The sequence below is a fragment of the Quercus lobata genome, chromosome 12 (assembly GCF_001633185.2).
Source record: "Quercus lobata isolate SW786 chromosome 12, ValleyOak3.0 Primary Assembly, whole genome shotgun sequence".
NCBI lineage: Eukaryota > Viridiplantae > Streptophyta > Magnoliopsida > Fagales > Fagaceae > Quercus > Quercus lobata.
The window spans coordinates 6427706-6454628 of record NC_044915.1 but is presented as its reverse complement, the minus strand read 5'-3'; the positions used below and the strand labels follow the sequence as shown (position 1 = coordinate 6454628).

Below are 26923 nucleotides of genomic sequence, written 5' to 3'. Positions count from 1 at the left end.
TAACTTTTTTTACCATTTTTTAAATTTTTTAAAAAATATTTTTAAAAATTGAAGATTAATATATACATTAACCGAATAGTACTTTACGAATATTGTATAGCCTCTGTCTGGTACCACGTGAAGAGCTTTCAATCTCACTTTAATCTCTTCTCTCGTCAGACATCCTCTTCTCTGGAAACACCATAGACAGGCCAGTACAAATCAAATTTTTCAGTTTTTGCCAGGGGCACGGTAGCCATCAACATTATTAGTTTTTGCCAGTCACATGGTAGCCATCAACAGCCAGCAAGGGGTCTACTCCGCAGCAAAACGACAGTACACTTCTATTTTTAATCCATGTTCACGTCATCATATTTCATGGTTTTTAATCCTTGTACACTGGGTTTTATTTTTTGTTCTTTTTTTGGTGTTGAACGCGTGCCCGGTTCCGGGTTTCAAAATCATGCTGGCAAGTTCTACTTCCGTGGAATAAGTGAAACTAATAATTTATGTTAATAATAAAAACAAGAACAACAATACAAATATAATAATATTAAATATAATAAGAAACATGGACTAAGTCTTCTTAAAAAAAATTAAAAAATAAAAAAGAATCATGGACTAAGTAATGGGCATTGAGCAGTCACGGTTATAAAAACTCCCCTTATGGGAACTTGAACTTATTGTAAGTGTTTCCTCAAGCCCCAAGAAAGAGAGGAACTATAGTTAAAATGGAGTTGGAGCTGTTGTGGTTGATACTTTCAGTTCTGTTGGGTGGCTATGTCTTTGTGTTTGGGTTTCTCAGGAGATTCAATGAGTGGTATTATGTTAGAAGGCTGGGGAAAACACGATATCCTCTCCCTCCTGGGGATATGGGATGGCCTTACCTTGGGGGTCTTCCAACTTTCCTCAAAGCTTTCAAATCTGATGACCCTGATTCCTACATATACAACCTTGTTTCCAAGTCTCTTTCTCTCTCTCTCTTCTCTCTCTCTCTCTCTCTCTCTCTCACTATTTCACGTGCATGTAAAGGTGCTATTGGACCTTCCTCAAAGCTTTCAAATCTGATGATCCTCATTCCTACATCCACACTCTTGTTTCCAAATCTCTCTCTCTCTCTCAAACACGCACCACACACAGTATTTTACATGCATGTAAACTGTAAAGGCATTCTTTGTTTATTGGCCTTTAAATTATGATTAGCATTTGGTAGCATGATTAGTGTAGCATAATATGAAGCACAAAAAGTAGGTTAGAGGATTTGTTCTGATTAGTGCAACATTACTTTCTTGTTGGATCACTGCTAGATCATTTTTATTGTACATCAATATCAACCTACAACCTCAATAATTATAAAAAATGTGAAATTTGTTACGATATTTATGATTTCATAAATAACAAAATACTTCTTAACTTTCAAGATGCCAAGCAAATGGAATTTTATTGTCAACCAAATATTTTTTAAGCACATACTTACACGTTTTTTTCTTCTTCTTATGGAATTACAGATATGGCCGGACAGGTATCTACAAAACCTACATGTTTGGGAAGCCAAGTGTGATTGTTTGTACCCCAGAAACATGCAGGAAAGTTTTGACAAATGATGACCAATTCAAACTAGGTTATCCTAAAGCAACAACAATCCTTACAGGTAAATCATTCCATGGCATTACAAATGCTGAGCACAAACGATTGCGCCGGCTAACCACAGCTCCCATCAATGGCCATGAGGCACTGTCTGGATATATAGATCTTATAGAGGGCATAGTGGTTAATTCTTTGGATGAGTGGGCTAGCATGAATCGGCCAGTCAAGCTCTTGGCAGAGTTGAGAGGGGTTGCCTTTAAAGTGATTACAAACATTTTCATCAGTACATATAGTGAATCAGTTATATCATCAGTAGAGAACTTGTACACAGACTTAAATGCAGGAATAAAGTCTCAGGCCATTAATCTTCCGGGATTTGTATTCCGCAGAGCACTCAAGGTAAAGTCTCATCAGCAAAGAAAACAATAAAAAAGAAAGACCTAATGTATGCCTTGCTACTTTCTTTTTTTAACTTACTTAGGGCTCTTTTTTGCCCATTATACTGTTTTCACAAATAATTTTGTTATATGGCCTCAAATGAAACTATTTTGTTATGTAACCTCATTTGGAACAAATAATAATAATAATAACAATTATAATAATAATAATATCTTACTATCTCTATTTTATGCAGTAGTCGTCTAGCAATAGATGGAAATTGTTGGTTTCCAACTTTGTTGTATTTGTAAAACAAATGAGACTTCAAGGTGGTTTTCTTTATTCAGGCACGAAAGAAGTTGGTGAAGATATTCCAATCTGTACTAGACAAAAAGAGGGTCACGATGAAAGACAACACCAATGAAACAGATGCGAAAAAAGATATGATGGATTTACTTATGGGAGTCAAAGACGAAGATGGTAAACAATTGGAGGATTTGGATATTATAGATTTATTAATCGTGTTCATGTTAGCTGGTCATGAAAGCTCAGCTCATGGTGCATTATGGTCAGTCATTTATCTATCAGAAAATCCAGAGGTCTTCAAAATAGCAAAGGTTGGTTTGTAGTATGTATTGAAATAGTATACTAGATTGTGTAACGTGATACCCAACAGAACTAGATGCCTAGATTGGAATAAATCTTATCTTACGAGAGAACATAGTTTAAAGGCACTGTTGAATTAGAATTACTTCTCACTTAACCTTTGCTTGTGGCCAATTAGATAACATAAAAAATAAAAATAAAAAAGATTATTTCACTAAACTTGGATTCCACTTCTCAGGAAGAGCAAGAGGAGATCATGAAGAGAAGACCATCTACACAAAAAGGGCTTAACCTTAAAGAGATTAGACAAATGGAATATCTTTCTAAGGTATGTACACATTGAAGAAGCATGCAATTTCTATCTAGGGAACAGAAATTATTCAAGATTGTTTTAAAAAGCATGTGAGGCATTACTGTTCTTATGAGAAAACTAGTACTAATGATGGGACAATCTAAGGAGTAGAAAATGATTAGACACATGTGAAACAAGTTTATGTCAAATTCCTTTAGGAAAAATGATGAACGAGCTAAACAAAAATTAACAAGCTGCAAATTTTTATGAACTAGGTAATTGATGAGATGCTGCGCAGAACTAGCATCTCATTTTCAGTTTTCAGAGAGGCGAAAGAGGATGTTAATATCAATGGTTAGTTCTTCAATCACCTATATATTTTCAAACTCTATCATCCCTCTTTTATATTATGTCTTCTTAAAGAAATTTATTTACTTGTAGGTTATCTAGTTCCAAAAGGATGGAAAGTTTTAGTCTGGAATAGGGGTGTTCATATGGATCCTGAAACCTATGCAAACCCAAAGGAATTTGATCCTTCAAGATGGGATGTAAGTTGAACAAAGTTTTAGTATCTTACAATTCTTTTCTTATTCCCTTCTGTTGGTATCTTACATTTCTTAAAAAAGTTAATTTGGTTGAGAAGTTTCTTTCGATAAGACTTTTAAAGAAGTCTTTGTCCAAAAAAAAAAGGTTTTTTAAAGAAGTTATATTATTCCTATTTAATAACGAGTCTAAAAAATTGATAATCATGTTTGCTCAACTTTTGTCTAGAATCATAAACCCAGAGCTGGAAGTTTCCTTCCATTTGGAGCAGGAAGTAGGATATGCCCTGGAAGTGAGCTGGCCAAGCTTGAGATCGCCATTTTCCTTCATCATTATATCCTTAACTACAAGTGAGATTGCATGCTTTCTTTTTGCAACCTTTAAACATCAACTAGTTCATGTCAAATAAAATTAACTTTTTTCTCTCTGTATATGTTTACAAGGTTTTTTTTTATTTTTTTTATTTTTTTTTATTTTTTATTTTATTGGTACAGTGTGGAGCGACTTAATCCAGGTTGCCCAGTGAAGTATTTACCAGTAGCAAGGCCTACTGACCTGTGCCTTGCAAAAATCATCAAAGTCACATAATTATTTACATTATTACCAATAAAGTGCATGTATAGGGTGAGATTTAAGTCCAGATGTATTGGATCCGTTAAAATGGTGACATGTGTTATAATCTCAACGAGTTCAGTGCAACTGAATACTGGTCATAAACTTCACAGGCATATATAAGTACTCTCTAGTTTAAGTTGGAAACCACCCTAAGCTACTTGGGACAAATTTAATATATATATTTCGTGTAACGCATAAAGCTTTGTATATGTATTTTTATGTTGAATATAATATTTGTAATGGTTGAATTTCTGAGAAAGTTTTTTCCAAAAATGATTAATTATTGTGTGTACTTGTTGCATGTGATCAATCATCTCTTTTCATATGGAGTTGAATTCATCTTCATTATAAAATTGTGTCTGAAAGGAAAAAGTACTCTTAAGAAACCGTAAATGGCGGACACTCTTGAATAGTTGTTCTCACGAAGATAAGACGTGTATATATATATATATATATATTTCTTTGGACCCCACTAAGAATTCTAATTTTGATAGACTTCTTGCCCGTGATCAATCATATCTTTTTACATGGAGTTGAATTCATCTTCATTATAAAATTGTGTCTGAAAATAAAAAGTACTCTTAAGTCTCTGATGGTTGATGAGAGATCTGGAGTTCAATCCCTGTCTACACCAAAAACTGATTGGTATCTTGATCTAATAATAAAGAGTTATCATTTGGAGCAAACGCCATAGGTTGAAACTCTCTCCAAAAAAAACTAGTTGTTGTCTTACCAATATTTATATTAAATTATATTTAGAATACTATTTTAGATTATTGTATAATGTATATAATATGGAAGTTGTACATATAAAAAAAAAAATTATTTTATTTTTTTACTTACCCCCAATGACAAATTCCTAACTCCACCACTGCTAACACCCCTAAAAAAAATTCTAGAGCCGCCATTGAGTGTACCCTTAAACTTGGCAGGTTAAGCTTGCCCGATGAAGATCAAAACGGTGTTATGCTCAAATGTCTGTGTATCATATTCAGATATGCAGGATCAAGATGGATGGAAATTTTGAAAGAAGGAAAATAAAATAAAATAAATCAACAAAGACTTAGCCGACCACAGAGAGAGAAAGAGACGTCGGGCAAATCCCTGCGATTTCTCTCTCAAAACACAATATTAATGTTAGATTTTATGAGAGTGGAGAGAGAAAGAGAGTATAGAGAGAAGAGAGATAAAACAAGATTTAATATATAAAAAATAAAAAATAAAAAAGTATAGAGAGAAGAGAGATAACACAAGATTTAATATATAAAAAATAAAAAAGTATAGAGAGAAGAGAGATAACACAAGATTTAATAATTAATAGGGTTTACATAGGGAGAGAGAGCAAGGGTTAGGCATACATGGGCTTACAATAGAATTGGGCCTCCTGAACCTACACACATAAACCTAACACCTCTAACACATAAAAATCAAAATTTTTATTAAGAGATGGGGTGACCTGCCAGGCTGCCATGCAAAGGTCTAAACAATATAAAATCTATCGATCAATCAGGGACTTAGGTCCCCTGAAATTAGGCCTTCCCCGATTACTTACACATAGTATAGGGACTTTCCACTTTGAGATTTATAGCTATTAATACATCACAAAGCCTTGTTTAATCATGCCCAATCGCAAAAAGAGAGACTGCGCTAAACTCAAATGATGGAACTTATATTCATGGTATCTTGAAATACAACTTATGTCCTTTAAATGGATGGCTTGTTTCCCTAGTGGAAATTGTTGAATTGGGCCCGTGTGTGGCTTGAATTGCCACAAGCCCAAGTCAAGTCTAAATTCTCCTTAGTTGACCAAATCCTATTTGTAATAGGAAACCTTTTGTTTCTGCCGACTTTAACATATACATATATATATTGTATTAAGTGCAGCCATGTACCGTGAGATTAAAAGAAAATTTTCAATTAACCTAGTGAGCAAGCCGCATGAGAGAAAATAGAGAAAAGAGAGGCAGCCAGCTTCTATTCTTATTTTTTCTGTGAGAGAGTGCTAGGGTGTAATTGGGATTTGGGTTTCTTGAGAGTGTTCTTGTGCACTATTGTATTTTCCCTGATAATAGTGAAATCCCTGCAACTCCGTGGACGTAGACAAATTGCCGAACCACGTAAATATTGTCTTGTGCGTGTGATTATTTTCTTTGACGTGTGTTTTCTCTATTTATTTTGTTTCTCACAGGTTGGGAATTTTGGTTAAATTCCCTACAACTGGTATCAGAGCCTAAGGTTAGGTTTGAGTGGGAGCAATGGCAGAGGAAGCAGGAAAGGCGTCTGGAATAGAAAAGTTTGATGGCACAGACTTCGCGTATTGGAGGATGCAGATTGAAGATTATCTCTATGGGAGGAAATTGCATCTGCCTCTTTTGGGGACAAAACTTGAGGCTATGAAGGCTGAGGAATGGGCTCTTCTTGACAGACAGGTACTAGGAGTTATCAGGTTAACTCTGTCTAGGTCTGTTGCACACAATGTTGTAAAAGAGAAGACTACAGCAAATCTGATGAAGGCTTTGTCTGATATGTATGAAAAGCCGTCAGCAAACAATAAGGTGCACTTGATGAAGAAACTGTTCAATCTGAAGATGGCAGAGAATGCATCAGTAGCACAACATCTGAATGAATTTAACACTATCACAAATCAATTGTCGTCTGTAGAAATTGACTTTGATGATGAGATCCGTGCACTGATCGTTTTGGCTTCTTTGCCAAACAGTTGGGAGGCAATGAGGATGGTAGTAAGCAATTCTACAGGAAAGGAAAAACTCAAGTACAATGATATACGAGATTTAATTCTGACTGAGGAGATTCGCAGAAGAGATGCAGGTGAATCCTCAGGATCTGGTTCTGCCCTAAACCTTGAGACAAGAGGCAGAGGTAATAACAGAAATTCAAATCGGGGCAGATCAAAATCTAGAAATTCTAATCGGAACAGAAGTAAATCTAGATCAGGCCAACAAGTACAATGCTGGAATTGTGGGAAAACAGGTCACTTTAGGAATCAATGCAAAAGTCCTAAGAAGAAGAATGAAGATGATTCTGCTAATGCTGTAACAGAAGAGGTACAGGATGCATTACTTCTTGCAGTAGACAGTCCACTTGATGATTGGGTTTTGGATTCAGGAGCTTCGTTTCATACCACTCCACACCGAGAAATCATACAGAATTATGTTGCAGGTGATTTTGGTAAGGTGTATTTGGCTTATGGTTTAGCCTTGGATGTTGTGGGTATGGGAGATGTTCGAATATTGTTACCCAATGAGTCTGTTTGGTTACTGGAGAAGATTCGACATATTCCTGACCTGAGGAGGAATCTGATTTCTGTTGGACAACTTGATGATGAAGGACATGCAATACTATTTGTTGGTGGTACTTGGAAGGTTACAAAGGGAGCTAGGGTATTGGCTTGTGGAAAGAAGACTGGTACTCTGTACATGACCTCAAGTCCAAGAGACACAATTGCAGTTGCTGATGCAAGTATTAATACAAGCCTATGGCACCGCAGACTTGGTCATATGAGTGAGAAAGGGATGAAGATGCTGCTGTCAAAAGGAAAACTACCAGAATTGAAGTCCATTGATTTTGACATGTGTGAAAGTTGCATCTTAGGAAAGCAGAAAAAGGTGAGCTTCTTGAAAACTGGCAGGACACCGAAAGCTGGAAAATTGGAGTTAGTACACACTGATTTGTGGGGGCCTTCTCCAGTTGCATCCCTTGGAGGTTCAAGGTACTACATCACTTTTATTGATGACTCAAGAAGAAAGATATGGGTTTATTTTCTGAAAAATAAATCTAATGTATTTGAAACCTTTAAGAAGTGGAAGGCCATGGTTGAGATAGAAACAGGTTTGAAAGTAAAATGTTTAAAGTCAGATAATGGAGGAGAGTACATAGATGGAGGGTTCAGTGAGTATTGTGCTGCACAGGGAATTAGGATGGAGAAGACCATTCCTGGGACACCACAGCAGAATGGTGTGGCTGAGCGCATGAACAAAACTCTCAATGAGCGTGCTAGGAGTATGAGGTTGCATGCTGGACTACCAAAATCTTTTTGGGCTGATGCTGTTAGCACTGCAGCTTACCTGATAAACCGAGGACCTTCAGTTCCCATGGAGTTCAGACTTCCTGAGGAGGTTTGGAGCGGTAAAAAGGTAAAGTTTTCACACTTAAAAGTTTTTGGTTGTGTTTCCTATGTTCATATTGATTCTGATGCTCGTAGTAAACTTGATGCAAAGTCTAAAATATGTTTTTTCATTGGCTATGGTGATGAGAAATTTGGCTATAGGTTTTGGGATGAACAAAACAGGAAAATCATCAGAAGTAGAAATGTGATATTTAATGAACAGGTTATGTACAAGGACAGGTCAACTATAGTGTCAGATGTTACAGAGATAGATCAAAAGAAATCTGAGTTTGTCAACTTAGATGAATTGACTGAAGGTACTGTCCAGAAAAAGGGTGAAGAAGATAAAGAGAATGTAAATTCACAGGTAGATCTGAGTACACCTGTAGCTGAAGTCCGCAGATCTTCCAGGAATATTAGACCTCCACAGCGTTATTTACCCACTCTAAATTATCTCCTGTTGACTGATGGTGGTGAGCCAGAGTGTTATGATGAAGCCTTGCAAGATAAAAATTCAAGCAAGTGGGAGTTAGCCATGAAGGATGAGATGGATTCCTTGTTGGGTAATCAGACATGGGAACTGACTGAATTGCCAGTAGGAAAGAAGGCTTTGCACAACAAGTGAGTATACAGAATAAAGAATGAGCATGATGGTAGCAAACGTTACAAGGCCAGATTAGTTGTTAAAGGGTTCCAGCAGAAGGAAGGCATTGACTACACAGAGATATTTTCTCCAGTTGTGAAGATGTCAACAATCAGACTAGTACTGGGAATGGTGGCTGCAGAAAACTTACAACTTGAGCAGTTAGATGTGAAGACAGCATTCCTTCATGGTGACTTGGAGGAAGACCTTTACATGATTCAGCCAGAAGGGTTCATTGCTCAAGGACAAGAGAATTTAGTTTGCAAACTAAGAAAGAGCTTGTATGGCCTAAAACAAGCTCCTAGACAGTGGTACAAGAAATTTGACAGTTTTATGCACAGAATTGGGTTCAAGAGATGTGAAACTGATCACTGTTGCTATGTTGAGTTTTTTCATATTATTGTTGTATGTGGATGATATGCTTATTGCAGGGTCTAACATTGAGGAGATTAATAATCTGAAGAAGCAATTGTCCAAACAGTTTGCAATGAAGGATTTGGGAGCTGCAAAGCAAATCCTTGGTATGAGAATCATTAGAGACAAGGCTAATGGTACATTGAAGCTTTCACAGTCAAAGTATGTGAAGAAAGTTCTCAGCAGGTTCAACATGAATGAAGCAAAACCAGTGAGCACACCCTTGGGTAGTCATTTCAAACTAAGCAAAGAACAGTCACTAAAGACAGAAGAAGAAAGGGATCACATGAGCAAGGTGCCCTATGCCTCAGCTATTGACAGCTTGATGTATGCTATGGTGTGTACAAGGCCAGACATTGCACATGCAGTGGGAGTTGTGAGCAGATTCATGAGTAGGCCTGGAAAGCAGCATTAGGAGGCAGTCAAGTGGATTCTGAGATATCTGAAGGGTTCATCAGATACATGTCTTTGCTTCACAGGTGCAAGTTTGAAACTGCAGGGTTATGTAGATGCTGATTTTGCTGGTGATATTGATAGTAGAAAGAGTACTACTGGGTTTGTTTTTACTCTGGGTGGTACAGCTATATCATGGGCTTCAAATCTACAGAAGATTGTTACTTTGTCTAGTACAGAAGCTGAGTATGTTGCAGCAACTGAAGCTGGAAAGGAGATGATTTGGCTACATAGTTTCTTAGAAGAATTGGGTAAGAAGCAGGAGATGGGCATTCTACACAGTGACAGTCAGAGTGCAATCTTTCTTGCCAAGAATTCGGCTTTTCATTCAAAGTCGAAGCACATACAGACAAAATACCACTTTATCCGTTACCTTGTTAAAGATAAGCTGGTAATGCTTGAGAAGATTTGTGGATCTAAGAACCCGGCAGACATGTTGACTAAGGGTGTCATTATTGAGAAGTTGAAGCTGTGTGCAGCTTCAATTGGTCTTCTAACTTGAGGACAGGAGGATGAGTTGCAGGGATGAGGGATTGTGTTATGGAGGATTGTGGTTGATGTTTGCAGCTTGTGAGCCCTTAAGGGCTAAGGTGGAGCTGATGGAGGAGTTTGCTAGTATAGCTTGATCAATTCAAGCCAAGGTGGAGATTTGTTGAATTGGGCCCGTGTGTGGCTTGAATTGCCACAAGTCCAAGTCAAGTCTAAATTCTCCTTAGTATCCCAATCCTATTTGTAATAGGAAACCTTTTGTTTCTGCCGACTTTAACATATACATATATATATTGTATTAAGTGCAGTCATGTACCGTGAGATTAAAAGAAAAATTTCAATTAACCTAGTGAGCAAGCCGCATGAGAGAAAATAGAGAAAAGAGAGGCAGCCAGCTTCTATTCTTATTTTTTCTGTGAGAGAGTGCTAGGGTGTAATTGGGATTTGGGTTTCTTGAGAGTGTTCTTGTGCACTATTGTATTTTCCCTGATAATAGTGAAATCCCTGCAACTCCGTGGACGTAGACAAATTGCCGAACCAAGTAAATATTGTCTTGTGCGTGTGATTATTTTCTTTGACATGTGTTTTCTCTATTTATTTTGTTTCTCACAGGTTGGGAATTTTGGTTAAATTCCCTACAGAAATAACCCTTCCTTCAAATTCAATTGAATGAATAAAACCAATTTTGTAACAATTTTATGGTGTTTCTATTAATTTAGATGTTATATCATGAATTTTTTGGAAGGCCTTTGTAGGTAAATATATTTTGTGGTGGTTAAAAACCATTTGTATCTATAACGACGCTTTTTTTTTTTTTCTTTTTCTGCGGCATTTTAATACACCACAAAAAGGTTGATTTTTTTGTAATAGGATAAATTGATTGGCAATATGCCAATGTATTCCAACAACTATTGTTATTTTGGCGAATTAAAATAATTAATTTTATGCCTTATAATGTGAGAGCATATTTAGAAATATCAATTTTTTTTTATTGACTAGTTTGTAGGTAAATAAATTGGTAATATTATAAGTTTATAATATGTAGCTCTTCTACCAAATGGAAGTATGGAACAATACTGGAATTTGAAGAAAATAAGGAACAAGTAAAATACAAATACTCCCCCTCTAGCTATCTTCCCATGTACTAGAATCCAAAAGCATTGCTTTCTGCATCTATGAAAGAAGAAAGGCCTGCATAATTCATACTCATTCTAGCTGTAAGAACAACAGCAACAAAAGCAAGAAACATGACTCAGATGAAGACTTTAGATTTAAAAATGAGTCGAACCTGCTGAAGTCAGATGCACTATACGAGAAATATTATTTTTCTCTCACCAAAAAAAAACAGTTGACCCTTTTATTAAAAATATTGTTTTTGATTTTTTTTTTTTTTTTTTAAAGATAAGTGGGATGAATTTAGGATAGGGGGTCTAAAATTTAATTGGGAATTTAATGAATTTGGGATTAATATCTTTTGATGAATTCAAATTATTATAATTTAAAAACAAAAAAAAAAAAGGTTTCTCACTATTTTCTTAATAAAACAAATATAAAATTAATTTTACAATACAAATATATATATATACCTTTTTCTTTTTTCTTTTTTCCTTAACCCAGATCTCTCTTTCTCTCTTTCTCCCTCTTTAGTCTCAGTTTTCAATGGGTTAGGCAATGGGCGGGTGGGGTTTCTATTCTTGTTCTTCAGATGGAGAGGGACGAGTCGTTAGTTATTTTAATTTTTGGTTTTTTTAATTAATGTTTTTAATATTAAGAAATAAATAATAAATTAAATATTAAATATTAAATTAAGGGCAAATTAACAACAAGAATGGATGGAATGCTAATAGATGACTAAATTGAGGAGAATTGAAATGAAAATTTGTGAAATTTAAATAGTAGGTTTTGCATTTTGGCCTAAAAAAATAGAGAATATTTCTCACTATTTTCTTAATAAAACAAATATATAACGTTACTACAATATAAGAGGGATGAGATAGGAGTATTCAGACCCCAATTCTCCCTATGAAATGAATAATATAATGTGGATTAATTATTGAGAAGGCTCTTGGAAATGTCTTACTTTTTTTTTTTTTTTTTGATCGGATGTCTTACCAATCTTTGATGAGTTTTTTTTTTTTTTTTAATTATTAAAGATTAAAATTCTACTCTAGCCTGATCTAAGTGTATATGTGTATGAAGTTCCCTCTTGAAAATTTGAACCCCAACCCTTACCCCTCATACCTCACAAACACAAACATTTATACTTATGAAGTGATCATCTCACTAGGGGTGTGTGGTGGTATCTTTGATGAAGTGCTAACCTAGCATAGTTTTCTCATATTTTCATTAATATGAAAAATAGTAAAAGTAACATCCGTAGTTATTTTAGGTGATAAATTGATTGGTAATATGCTGATGTAATGGATAATTCGGCAGTGTCTAGCTTGTACCGGCTTGTTCCGAAGTCTTTAGTTTTTAATGCAATCTAATATATATATATATATATATGTTCCCATGCATATTCCAACAACTATATATTGTTCTGTTGGTGGCGATACAAAATACTTAATGTTATGCCCTATAACTTGGGAGAAAAATCAAACTTAGAAATATGGTTTTGTTTTTGTTGACTAGTTTTTGTACGTAATATTATAACATGTAGTTCTTGTACCTTATGCCCGTCTGAAACTGAAACAAGAGTCAAGACTAGGGCATTTGAAGAAAATGAGAAACAAGCAAAATATTCCCACTCTAACTATCTTCCCATATACTAAAATCCAGAAGCATTGCTTCTGATGGGAATGACGATGCTGCATCCCTAGACAAAGATAACGCTAGTGACGGAGGAAGTCATCAGGAACAACGAAGAAAGCTATCATCACTGACGAAGAAAGGGAGTCACTCAATGCAGTCAATCAATGACCTGAGCGGTTACGAAATCAACCCAGCAAACCGTTGGGAACCTCTTAAAAGTCTCATTATTGGACCAGGGGCGTTACTTGAGAAAGCATTAACCACCCCAACGGCTAGCCCCCAAGGTTGCAGGTATAAAGCTCCCACACAGTCAGTAGAAAGGTACGAGATATACAAACACAGACCCACATCTTGATTTTCTACTATTTTTATCATTCTAACTTTGGCATCGGAGACGTTGTGGCAGGCACCACACCGGTGACCATCGTTGAGCATATTCTCTCGCACCACGAAGGATTCCATCCGCTCACTGTTACTGACGATCCTGTGCATCATCAGTTTGGCGCCGTCTGTGGGGACGATATTTTCAGATTCGCATCTGAGAACGTAGCTCCCATTAACCCTCTACATTCAGATGGAATCCAACCCAGACTCTGCAGCCTTGGCCCAGCAAGTCCAGGCCCTTGCAGCCACCATTGAAGAACTCACCAAACAAAACCAGGAAATGAAGTTACGGCTCCAGCAGGTTCAACAAGCTCAACAGGAAGAGAACCGGTCCAAGGGTAACATGGAGGAAGAAGGAGATAGCCAACGGAGGGAAACCCCCCGAAGACCATCTACTCCGGACGAACAGAACTCAGATCTCCTTTGAGAAATGAGGAAAGAGATGGACGAATTAAGGAGTGCTATCAAAGAGAAGACGGACCGAAGCGTAGACAAAATGATAAGGGCTACGGATTCACCATTCACTGCGGCGGTACTTGAATGCCCTGTACCGTCGAAGTTTCGCTTGCCTCAATTGGAGCCATTCGACGGACTCAAGGACCCACATGATCATCTTAATACCTTTAAGACGACTCTGGGTCTTCAGCAACCACCTGACGAGATATTGTGTCGTTCCTTTCCGACGACTCTCAAAGGAGCTGCAAGAGAATGGTTTACTAAGTTGCCAAACTCGTCCATAGACAATTTCGATCAGTTGAGTAGTGCCTTCTTGCGCCACTTCATAGGGGGACAACGCCTAAGGAGGCCAGTAGATTACTTACTCACCATAAGACAGGGAGAGAAGGAGACGCTGAGGTCATATGTCAAGCGATTCACCCGGGAAACTCTGGAAGTGGACGAAGCTGATGACAAGGTGCAGCTGACGACCTTCAAAGCAGGGTTGAGATCCAGAGACCTCGTGGCCTCTCTTGCAAAAAACCCTCCGAAGACGATGGCGGAGATGCTCCTGAAAGCACAAAAGTACATGAACGCGGAGGATGCTCTAGCTGCCATAAAAGATACTGAGAGGCCGGGAGACAAGTCCAAGAGGGAAGACGACCGTAGAGGGAAAAAGAGAGATAGACCAGAACGTCGAAACAATGACGGGAATAGAAGGAAGGACAACAAAAATCCTCGAACGGTAAAATTTACTCCTTTGGCTATGCCTGTTGACAAGATTTTCACGCAGATCAAGGATGAGCATTATTTCAAATGGCCCAGGCCATTACACTCATCCCCCAACGTACGTGACAAGAACAAGTATTGCCGGTTCCATAGAGACCACGGCCACAACACAAAAGATTGCAGAGACCTGAAGGAGCAAATAGAGGAATTAATACGGAAAGGAAAGTTACAGAAGTACGTAAAGAAAGGAGAATATAGCAAGTTCAGAGACGACAATAGGAACCAACATGAATCCTTTACTCGGGATGACGACCATCCATCCCAGCATCCACGCAAGGTGATCGGGGAGATAAACACGATCACAGGAGGACCCTTCTCAGGAGGATCATTTAGATCACTCAAAAAAGCATGCCATAGACAGGTGAACAGCGTCCACACCATGCCTCCATCCAAGCACCGACGAACATACCAAGACATGTCCTTCAGTGAGGGAGACGCCAGGGGAGTAAAGCAGCCCCACAACGATCCCCTGGTCATAATGCTGAATATAGAAGGGTTCAATACCAGAAGAATCCTTGTTGATAACGGGAGCTCAACGGATATTATCTACCTCCCAGCCTTCCAGCAGCTGAGATTAGATCCGAAAAGGTTTCGCCCTTTCGACTCCCCACTCGTCAGCTTCAGTGGAGACAGGGTCTACCCCAGGGATATAGTGACTCTGACGGTGACAGCAGGGACCTATCCATTGCAGTTGGCCAAGTAGATAGACTTCCTGGTGGTAGATTGCCCCTCATCCTACAATGTCATTATTGGGAGACCCACCCTCAACAAGTGGAAAGCGGCGACGTCAACCTACTGTTTGAAGGTGAAATTCCCAACAGACAATGGCGTGGGCGAAGTGAAGGGTGATCAAGTCCTGGCAAGGGAATGTTATCAGGCTGTACTGGCAGGAAAGGAGAACCACACGTGGTTGGTAGAAGAGAAAGACGAGGACGGGATGGAGACCTTGGAAACAGTGGAATTGGTAGAAGGGAATGCAGACAAGACGACCAAGATAGGGACGACGTTAAGCCCCGAGATGAGAACGAGACTCATAAAGTTCCTCAAAGGGAATCTAGATGTCTTTGCCTGGAGTCACGAGGACATGCCAGGCATATCTCCAGAAGTCATCCAGCATAGGCTGAATGTGGATCCCAGCAGGAAGCCCGTTCAACAACGACGAAGAACATTCGCCCCAGATCGAGATCAGGCAGTGACGGAGGAAGTAACCAAACTATTGACGGCAGGGTTCATCCGGGAGGTATATTATCCAGAATGGCTCGCTAATGTCGTCCTGGTAAAAAAATCGAACGGAAAGTGGAGAATGTGTGTAGACTTCACCGACCTGAACAAAACATGCCCAAAGGACAGCTTTCCTCTACCAAGGATAGACCAGCTCGTGGACTCCACCGCCGGACATAAGTTACTGACATTCATGGACGCCTTCTCAGGGTACAACCAGATACAGATGGCTGAAGAAGACCAGGAGAAGACCGCCTTCATCACAAGCCAAGGACTCTACTGTTATAAGGTAATGCCCTTTGGGCTGAAAAATGCTGGAGCTACATATCAGAGAATGGTAAACAGAATGTTCAGCCAACAGATTGGCAGAAACATGGAGGTGTATGTAGACGACATGCTCGTCAAGAGCAAGGAAGAGCTCACACATCTGGACGACTTGGAGGAAACTTTTGCAACCCTCAAGAAACACCAGATGAAATTGAATCCAAGCAAATGTGTTTTTGGGGTAGCCTCGGGGAAGTTCTTGGGATTCATGGTGTCCCAAAGAGGGATAGAAGCAAATCCAGAAAAAGTACGAGCAATCATTGACATGGCCTCCCCCAAAACCGTCAAGGATGTTCAAAAACTCACAGGCAGAATAGCAGCTCTAAACAGGTTCGTCTCTAGGGCCACAGACAAATGCCTGCCCTTCTTTAAGACATTGAAGCAGGCCTTTGCTTGGACCGACGAGTGCGAAGCAGCATACCAAGAGCTAAAGCAATACCTGAGCAGTCCGCCTCTCCTAAGCCCGTCCAAAGAAGGAGAAAACTTATACCTGTACCTGGCGGTTTCAGCCTCGGCAGTAAGTGCAGCTTTGATTAGAGAAGAGGACAAGAAGCAACTCCCGATTTACTACGTCAGCCAAGCTTTCCAAGGGGCTGAATCCAGATACCCAAGGATCGAAAAGATTGCGTTTGCACTAATAGTGGCCTCGCGCAAGCTCAGGCAATATTTCCAGTCAAATCCTATTCTCGTAATGACGGACCAGCCAATCAAGAAGTCAATGAGCAAGCCAGAAGCAGCAGGGAGAATGGTCCAGTGGGCGATTGAACTTAGTCAATTTGACATTGAATACCATCCAAGAACAGCAATCAAGGCACAAGCTCTGGCGGACTTCATCGCAGAATTCACGTTCCCTGACGAAGACAGTATTACCGACGAAGCAGATAAACTAATAATACAGACTGATGGTTTGTCAGCCCAAAAGAAGGGGGGAGTAGGGACCATCATAACCACCCCCGATGGAGAAGTACTGAAATATGGGGTCCAGCTAAAGTTCCCAGCCACCAACAATGAAGCTGAATACGAAGGAATACTGACGGGACTAAGGCTTGGGAAAGCTCTTGGTGCCAAAAATTTGTTGATCCAAAGTGATTCGAAGCTAGTGATTGGACAGATCAAGGGAGAATACGAGGCAAAAGAAGAAAGGATGCAGAAGTACCTCAAGTTGGCAAGGCAGTTAGCCCAGGAATTCGATGCAGTGGAGTTCATACAAATTCCGAGAAGTCAAAACATGGGGGCTGACGAAGTGTCAAAGCTAGCGTCGTCAAAAGAAGAAGGGACTAGCACAGACCTGGCGATGGAAGTCCAAAAACACCCTAGTATCGAGGAATTTGCGACCTTCACCATCCAGGGCGCTGACACCTGGATGACGCCCATAGTGTCCTTCCTCCAGGACGGGCACCTACCTCAAAACTCTGAAGAAGCCAGAAAGATCAAGAAGAGGGCAGCCAGATTCACGATCCTGAATGACGTCCTGTACAAGAGAGGCTTCTCAATGCCCTACTTAAAGTGCGTCGACGAGGAAGAGGCCAGATACATCTTGGAGGAAGTACACAGAGGAGTTTGTGGCGACCATGCCGGCTCCAAGTCCCTAGTAAACAAAGTAGTAAGGACAGGATATTTTTGGCCAACCATGCAGGCGGACGCTGCTGAGATCGTCAGGAGGTGTGACAAATGCCAACGATACGGGAATGTGCAGCGGCTTCCAGCGGAGAAAATGATGACCATATCTTCCCCATGGCCATTTGCACAATGGGGAATCGACATCGTCGGTCCACTGCCCCAAGGTAAAGGTCAGGTAAAATTCCTTCTTGTTGCTATTGACTATTTTACAAAATGGGTTGAAGCAGAAGCCCTAGCAACGATCACTGAGGCTTGGATCCAGAACTTTGTGTGGAAAAACATAATCTGCAGGTTCAGGATTCCCTCGATGATCATATCAGACAATGGAAGGCAGTTCGACAGTCAAGGCTTCAGGGAATTCTGCTCAAACCTTGGGATCAAGAATCAGTTCTCATCCCCAGGGCATCCTCAAGCAAATGGGCAGACGGAAGTGACGAACAAGACGCTGCTCAAAATCATCAAAACCAAGCTGGACGAAGCAAAAGGTCCCTGGCCAGAAGAACTGCCCAGTATCCTGTGGGCTTACAGAACCACAGCCAGAACCCCGACAGGAGAGACACCTTTCAAGCTTACTTATGGCACAGAAACAGTGATCCCAGTGGAGGTCGGAGTAACTAGCATCAGACGAGGAACTTTCACAGAAGGACTCAATGATGACGAATTACGACTCAACCTGGACTGCCTGGACGAAGTAAGAGACAACGCGTCCAGTAGGATGACAAAGTATCAAAGAAAGATGGCCGAGTATTACAACAAAAGGGTCAAACTCAGGCGGCTGGACATAGGTGACCTCGTCCTCCGCAAGATCACTGCAGCAACCAAAAACCCTACTCAAGGAAAACTGGGCCCTACATGGGAGGGGCCTTACCGCGTCATTCACTACTCAAGACAAGGAAGCTACCATCTGGAAACCCTGGACGGACAAAAGCTCCCTCGGCCGTGGAATATTGAGCACTTAAAAAAGTACCATGAGTAAATGTAATAAACAAATGCATTCGTCCTTGAGATTAATAAAAGGATTATTCTTCTGATGTCTTTGTGCAGGCAGTACAAGTCAACCATAAGGCCCATAAAAAATTAAAGTAACAAGATTCCGCCTTGACGGATGTAAGTTACTGACGATCACATTAAAAAAAAGGAGACTAAGTAACAAGATTCCGCCTTGACGGATGTAAGTTACCAAAGATAACCCCATGGGTATAAAAAGTTAAAGTAACAAGATTCCGCCTTGACGGATGTAAGTTACTGACGACCCACATAATGGGTAGAAACCACTAAGTAACAAGATTCCGCCTTGATGGATGTAAGTTACTGACGACCCACATAATGGTAAAAACAACTAAGTAACAAGATTCCGCCTTGACGGATGTAAGTTACTGACGAAGACACCAGCGCTATGAAGGCTAAATGGCTATGTACAAATGGCAAAAGTCCTCTAGACGAATTCACATAAAGAGGAAGGGAAAAGCCATACATCAAATCCAAACAACACTCAAAATACGTTCAAGATCGTCAGAACAGATAACAGATTGTTGACGAATAAATATAGCGCAAGATACTAAGATATGAACGAGTGTAAATCAACCAAAACAGCTGCTAAAAAAAAAAAAAAAAAGGGTAAGCGTGCTTCATTTTAACCCATAACCACTGGGTGATTAACATCGTTCTCAAAAAAATGATTGTTCTGAAAAAAAAAAAAAAAAAAAAAAAAAAAAAAAAAAAAAAAAAAAAAAAAAAAAAAAAAAAAAGGCCCCAAAACAAGAAGGGCATCCACCAAATACAACAAAAATTTTCCAAGTAACAGGGTCAGGTATCAGCAGAAGCGTCCACAGCGGCAGGTGCGTCGGTGGCAGGCTCTGGAGCATCACCATCTGGGGCAGAGGACTGAGCAGCCTTGTCCAAAGCCATCTCCTTATCTACCTCCTCCAAATCTAAACTCTCCATGTTGACCCCAGAAGGATGCTTGATGAGATACCTCCTGAGCAGCTCGAAACCTTTAAAATACCAACTGAAGAGTACAGTATTGTACTCGTCAGTGGTCTGGAAAGCCTCCACCGACCTGGCAGCAATAGTTGCAAGCTTCTCCTTGGCTGAAAGAAGCTGCTCATCCTTCTCTTGGGTCAACTGGCGTTCAACCCTGAGGTCGTCATCTAACACTTTAACCTTCTGCTTCAAAGTGGTCGCCTCGTCCATGGAGGTAATCAGGTTCTTCTTCAGATCGGAGTTCTCTTTCTCCAGGGCCTCCATCCGAGTCGTCAGAGATGCCACCTTGGCCTCTTGAGTGATATACTCAGTGGTAATGTGGAGGCTCTCTCCCAACACCTGGAAAGAGGTTATAAGTCGTCAGTAAAAAAATAATATATATATATATATATATATATATGTATAAACACATATGAAAACGTGGAAGAACTCCGTACCTGGACGAGCTTATGAACATGACGGGAGGCAACGTCGTTCAAAGACATGTCTGAGAGAGCCCTTAGGTCCGCTGGGGTGACAACCTCATGAGCCCTGTCCAAGGCCAACCTCTCATCGTCCCATATTGTTGACGAGCAAACATCAGCCTTCTTCTTCTCCTTCCCTTTACCAGCCACGCGCTGCCTTTTTGAGCCGGGAGTAACGATCTCCTCTATTGACGTAGTTGAAGAGGCAGTTCTCGTCGTCTCAAGAGCTATGGGAGGAATGGTACTAAGGGGAGTGGGAGCAGGGCCCTTCCCGGTCTCGCGCACGACCTTCTTCCCTAGATTGGACAGAGGCTCGTCCTTCTTCGACCTCATCTTCACGTACATATCCTTGTTAAACTTTGTCGTCATCTCTGCAAGAAGAAAACACTTATCAAAAATGTCTAAGTACACAAGAAGAATCAGCAGTGACGAGGATAATACTTACTCTTTTTTCCTTCAATACCAAGTTGACGAAGAACGTAAGGCGACGGGTCGGGACCGAGGTTGTAAAATGCAAGAGACCGGGGGTCAACCAATTCGTCCCAGCTTTCAATCGTCTCTGCGTACCCGATCGCAGTCTCGATGCGCTCCTTGTAACGGCTCTTAAGCCCAGGTCGTCTCTTAACTAGGCCAAACGAAGAAACAAAGGAGTTAGCAAAACCAGAAGCTCAAAAGTAGCAAAATTAAACGACGGGGAGAAATACTGACGCACCTAAGGCCGGGGTTCCCCACCGACGGAGCAACCTCGGGATATCACCCCAGTCACTGCTGGATTGAGTCTCGAAGTTGTCCCCAGACACAAAGAAAAAGCGCGACTTCCAATACCTGAAGGACGAGGGCAAGCCCTTGACAATCCTAGTCTTTCTCTCCCAGGGGACTAACTCATAATACCCCCACTCTTTGGATTCTTTCAAGCGGTACAAGTAGGTGAGCTCAGCCATCCTGATCATATCCCCGTTGGAGGCCAACCATATTTGCATACAGTTGATCACGATCCTCCACGAGTTAGGCATGAGCTGCCCGGGGGCAATACCGAAATGATCTAGAAGCTCCATCAGGAACGGGTGGACGGGGAATCTAAGCCCGCAGGTGAAAGTTGACTCATAAAAACATATTTCACCTGGGAAAAAGTGGCAGGCCCTATCTTCTTCCCTGGGTAGACGAACACGAACCCTAGATGGAAACTGAAACCTATCCTTGAATCTATTTACGGTTTCAGCGTCCAGGCCACAAACCTCCTCGAAGGCGTAAAAAGCCCTAACCACCCGTTGGCTAGAGACGGCTGTATCTCCTTCAGCCGGGTCGTCACTAGAAGACAACCCAGTCTCAAGATCACTAGATCTAACCTCAAACATTGACCCTCTCCTAGCTAAACCCTCGAACCAATTCAGCGATTGACGGAGCAAGGGCAACAAGTCGCCCAAAACCACGCTCAGACAATTGCCCTCAAACACAAAATTTTCCAGAAACGGATAAGTGCCCAAAGACCCCCCTAGACGCGCGAAAAGGAAGGAGACCGACGGACAAGCTATCCTAACCTCCAAACTATCAACCATGGAAATGCAGAAATCAAAGGGGCAGAAAAATACGACTCAAACTAAATCCCCAAAAAGAAGAAAAACAGAAACCAACAACAGAAGAAGAATAAAAGGAAACATAGAATCAGAAATTATGCAAAAAAGAAAAAAAAAGAAAGAAGGAAGTGAAAGGAAAGAGACACGCACTCCAATGGCGGAACAGCAAAAACACAGCGCAATGTGATTTGGAGAAGAAAGAAAGTCTCAAAAGAACGCTTAGAGTATCACTGGAAAATTTTCTGTCTTTGCTCTCTGAAAAGTGAAAGAAAAAATTAAAGAAGAGAAGTTTTAAACTTAGGCCAAAAAGCGATTGAAAAACCAGCGGGAAACCCAAGGGTCATACCATTAATTCCACGGATCGTCACGCGCCACGTGGCCATGATTGCCTGTAGCGCCGCCACTAAGCATTAAAAGCGGAACAGAACCCCAAAAGTCACAAGAGAAGCTTTTCATCTTCTGTGATCGTCATGACACGTCACCGACGACTCCAGAACCTGGGGGGCAATTGATGGGAATGACGATGCTGCATCCCTAGACGAAGATAACGCTAGTGACGGAGGAAGTCATCAGGAACAACGAAGAAAGCTATCATCACTGACGAAGAAAGGGAGTCACTCAATGCAGTCAATCAATGACCTGAGCGGTTACGAAATCAACCCAGCAGACCGTTGGGAACCTCTTAAAAGTCTCATTATTGGACCAGGGGCGTTACTTGAGAAAGCATTAACCACCCCAACGGCTAGCCCCCAAGGTTGCAGGTATAAAGCTCCCACACAGTCAGTAGAAAGGTACGAGATATACAAACACAGACCCACATCTTGATTTTCTACTATTTTTATCATTCTAACTTTGGCATCGGAGACGTTGTGGCAGGCACCACACCAGTGACCATCGTTGAGCATATTCTCTCGCACCACGAAGGATTCCATCCGCTCACTGTTACTAACGATCCTGTGCATCATCAGCTTCCTCTATCTATAAAGGAAGAAAGAACTGCATCAGTCATACTCGTTCCAAATTCAATTAGCTGTTAGAACAGCAAAATCAAAAGCAAGCAAACATGACTCAGATCGTTTCCAGAACTTGCATCAAACCTTCTTCACCTACTCCTCACAACCTCAAAACTTTTAAACTCTCTCTTCTTGACCAGCTCTCTCCGCCCATCCATGGCAACACGCCTTCTTCTTCCCCGCCGATGTAGGTGCAGCCACCACCGATCCCAATTTGGAATTCTCACGTAAATTCCAACTCCTCCAGCAATCTATATCCGATACCCTCACCCGTTTCTACCCCCTTGCTGGCCGCCTCCTTGATGCCTCCACAATCGGCTGCAATGACGATGGTGGGTTCTTCATCGAAGCCCGATGTGATAGTCCGCTTTCCGACTTCCTTAGCAAACTAAACTTTGAGACACTTGATCAATTCCTTCCCGCCACCGACCCTGAAACCCTGGAATTGTCCAAGGGTTCCATGTGGCTTATCAAGTTCAGCTGCGGTGGCACCACTGTTAGTGTTTCCCTTTCACACAAGATTATCGATATTGCTTCGCTACTAACGCTGTTAAAGAGCTGGACCGAGACATGTCGAGGTTTGAGTGAACCTATTCTCCCCAATTTCACTGGATTTTCTCTCTTGCCGCCTAAGGAGATTCCGGGAATGTCAGCGTCTGTGAAAATTTCCGGCGATAAGTTCAAAATCGGGAGGTTCGTGATCAGTGCCTCCAAAATTGCAGAGCTTAGAGAAAAGTTATAAGCATGATTGGACGAGAGCAATACTATCCTTCACGTGTAGAACTAGTACTAGCAAATCCTTCACGTGTAGAACTAGTACTAGCAAAAACTCTGGAAATGTTAATTAAAAATAAATAATAATAAAAAAAGGGGTTCCCAAGTCTAATACTCAACAGTTCCTTACCAATACCATGCATGATTGGGAAGACCATGTCTCCACAAGCACAAACTCATGCCTTCCGCATGCCAACAATGTGTCAAGGAAAGGTTGAATGTGAAGTGTTCTTCTGCAACGAATTAAATCCAACCGAGAAAGTTCCAACCTGTTTCAAGTAATTAAAATTTCACGAAATTGGAACAGCTGGATGAACTTGACCACAAGAAGGCCTCCGCCCGCCAACACAAACACAAACACAAACACTGTTAACAACAAGAAGGTACAAGAAAAGGAATCATGGGTCATCCAAATTTTGTCTTCATCAATTACCATTTCATTTCCATATTCTTATTTGGTTTCCTCTGCTCCATTCTAATTTCAAGATTCTTGGGCTTTCGTTCCTAAGCAAACTGGAACATCGCTGGAGGGACAACATCATTTGGGTTTGGATTTTTTTCTGGTTTTTTTAATTAGCGTTTTTAAAATTAAGAAATGAATAATTAAATAAAATTTAAAATCAGTCCAAAACGGCGTCGTATTAAAACAGAGCAACAGAGGGAGCTTTACAAACTAACAGAAATAAATGACCATCTATTAATTAACAACTAATCACACTAAGACACCTGTATTAGCAAGCAAAGTGCACACCACATGCTCATTATAAGAATAATAACAGGTTATAGAAAAACTACATACAGCTTAAGAGCTGTTTACATAAACGACTGTAGCTTTTGTCAGTCTTCTTCTTTATCTTGCTGTTGACTCGATTCTCTTTGTGTTTGTGCTTGGCCTGATTGTCACTCTTGTTCTCGATATTTTGACACAAGAAACCGAGAAAGCTTATAAAGGAATACAATATACATTTTACGAAAAGCTTGCTGTCGATATTCTTGATCTTTTCAACATTAGAGCTTTATATGAACAAAATCTTTGAAAATTCAACAAAAGTAAAGGAAACAAATCTTTTCAACATTAGAGCTTTACTACTAGATTCATCACACGCGCTTTACACATGTAATAATGCTCTGTTTTTTCTTTTCTTTTTTAGTGTTATAATGTTTAGAAGTAATATAAATAACCATTGTATTTTTTTTTAAGAAGAAAAAGAAAAGTAACATGGAATAATATTTAAAAATGAGATAGAGATAGTGTCCTAAGTATTTAGGGTGAATGGAGAAGTTAAAAGAAAAGGCCTAAAGCTTAGAAATAGTAAATTATTCTTTTAGTTAGCTTGTATTTTTTTAATTTAAATTAAAATTATTTAACTATTTTCTCAAAAAGAAATATTTAACTAAAAAATATGGGTATTTTAGAGAGTTTAAGAAATTGTGTGAGGGTATTTTAGTACGCAAAATGTTAAGACCCAAACAAAAAATCCTGTTATTAATAGTATATAGATTAATAAGGGGAAGAGATCTTAAATTCTTAATTGCATCAGATGCAGAATTACAGGATTGGGAGATAGAACAATAGGAATATTTGACTAATTAACTTGAACTCTACAATATTGTAATTGTAAGTAGCTAGACAAGAACCTTTTATTATTATTATTATTATTATAAGTGAACGATCCAATGGAATTCTAATTCTGATAGGGCAGCCTGTGATCAAGAATATCAGGGGCCAACTTGGCTTCACCTGTTGTCGTTGCCCCCTAGACCCTCAAGCTCCCTTGCATGGTCTCTTCATTTAACTTCTTATTTTCCACATATAAGCATTGCCAATTATTTTCTTAAAAAAAGTATGACATGTTCACTTTATTAGATGATGAATTTTCATTTTATTTATTAATGTGTGGCATGATGGAAATAATGTAAAATTTATTGGTCATTAGATGTCAAGAAACTAATCTTATAGTTGACTGGCAAATGTCTGACACATTCTTATCTCATAACGTAATCTTTGAATTTGAATATAGGAATATAAATTAGTCATTTTCATTCTATATAATAGGAAATCCTCATAATATTTATGTTCTAAATTTTATATTCTCTTTAACTTCCTGCAGGGACACGTTTTGCAGTCCAAGTCCAAAATGTATGGGATCATAGACCAGTGAACCCAGTACAATAAATTTGTAGAGAGTGGGTCAAAGAGCTAGGCTTTAGTGCATGGATAACAATTAATATGGTGTTCATGACAATCAAGCAAAAATGAACTGAATTTATCAAAGAAGACTGGTCCTCGGCACGATCCGATGAGCTTTTTCTAGTACATGTTGAGCGGTAGTGGTTCCCGGAGTCCCCTCCAGATTGCCTCCTACCCCCCATTTTATACTGGCTTCCTTCCTCCACCCAACGTCCACGTGTAGATTTAGATTCATTGTACTGATACTTGTCCCATCAGCCTCTCCCCAAAGTCGTTGGAAGTGGTTGTAAAAGCAGAAAAGTATAGCTCTGTTAGGTATAGAGCACTTAATGCAATAGTGGCAGCTTTCCCTTAGATATTTCCATTCTTTCCGTTGTCCTTTTCCGTTTTAGTACTTATCCTATTCCATGGAATGACCCGGAATGTCAATCTTAGTAATAGGTCGTTCCTTTTGTCCTAGGCCACACCTAGCCAATGAGGGGTTCTTCCCATGGCCGAGACGGGGTTTTTCCTTGGACTGGGCCCTTGGCCCAACGGATATACTGGTATGGGCTCCCCGGTCTGTTACCCCCACAATAGCCCCTCGAGATTCTTCTTTTCTTCCCTGTGGGAGGAAATGAGGATCTCGATGTGATGATAGTTATTCCGCGCCCATTTTACACTACGACTGATTGTAAGATATTCTTTTAGTGTATCCAAGTCGCGTTCCTGTCGTTTCGGTACACGAGGCGCGCTTTCATTAAGGTCTTTTACGAGGTGACGCATATCCAACGATTGAAGACTGCTTTGGAAATTGAGCGAGATTTATCTCGCTTGTAATTCCTTCTTTGAGATTCGAGCGAATTAATTGCCACCGAGTTTACCTCCTATATAAGACACATGGGGGGGTTGTTCTTCCTCGTTTACAGATCCCTGAGTTCTGCGGGAGTTTTAAGGTCTTAACTCTTCAAACGTTCCCAAGGGCCCAACCAAGGTAGTGATTGAGGTTTAGGGAATGAAGTGGCCAAGGATAAAGGTGAGGGTGAGGGAACCAAGCCTTCTTCAGAAGCCTTGGACATCGCCAAGATTCAAGATGACATAGTTAAGGTAAGGGAAGCAAAGGCCAAAGAAATTTCTTCCTTTTAACCAAGCAAGAAAGAAGTCTTTCTTCCTTCAGCCAAAACCCGAAACAGGTGAAATCGCATTAGATTTTTGGTGCGACAAAATTTGGGTTCACCTGGCGCCATGTGTCACGTGTGCGCAGATGTGGAGACGAATTAAGGTTGATCAAGC

At 40.2% G+C, this 26923-nt stretch overlaps 2 protein-coding genes and 1 pseudogene across 2 annotated transcripts; all 3 read left to right on the top strand.

The window, feature by feature from the left end:
• The first annotated feature begins 710 nt into the window (after nucleotides 1-710).
• LOC115969956 (beta-amyrin 11-oxidase-like) lies at nucleotides 711-4022 on the top strand. Its single transcript, XM_031089596.1, has 8 exons — nucleotides 711-943; nucleotides 1488-1965; nucleotides 2292-2561; nucleotides 2789-2878; nucleotides 3118-3196; nucleotides 3284-3390; nucleotides 3614-3735; nucleotides 3880-4022. Exons 1-8 carry the CDS (start codon nucleotides 711-713, stop codon nucleotides 3971-3973), a joined length of 1473 nt encoding a protein of 490 aa, XP_030945456.1. The 3' UTR covers nucleotides 3974-4022.
• A 9671-nt stretch (nucleotides 4023-13693) lies between these two features.
• On the top strand, nucleotides 13694-15190 carry LOC115970143. Its single transcript, XM_031089808.1, has one exon. The coding sequence runs from the start codon at nucleotides 13694-13696 to the stop codon at nucleotides 15188-15190; it is 1497 nt and encodes a 498-aa protein (XP_030945668.1).
• Nucleotides 15191-22736: 7546 nt separating this feature from the next.
• Nucleotides 22737-24497, top strand: LOC115970142 (annotated as a pseudogene).
• The last annotated feature ends 2426 nt before the right edge of the window (nucleotides 24498-26923 follow it).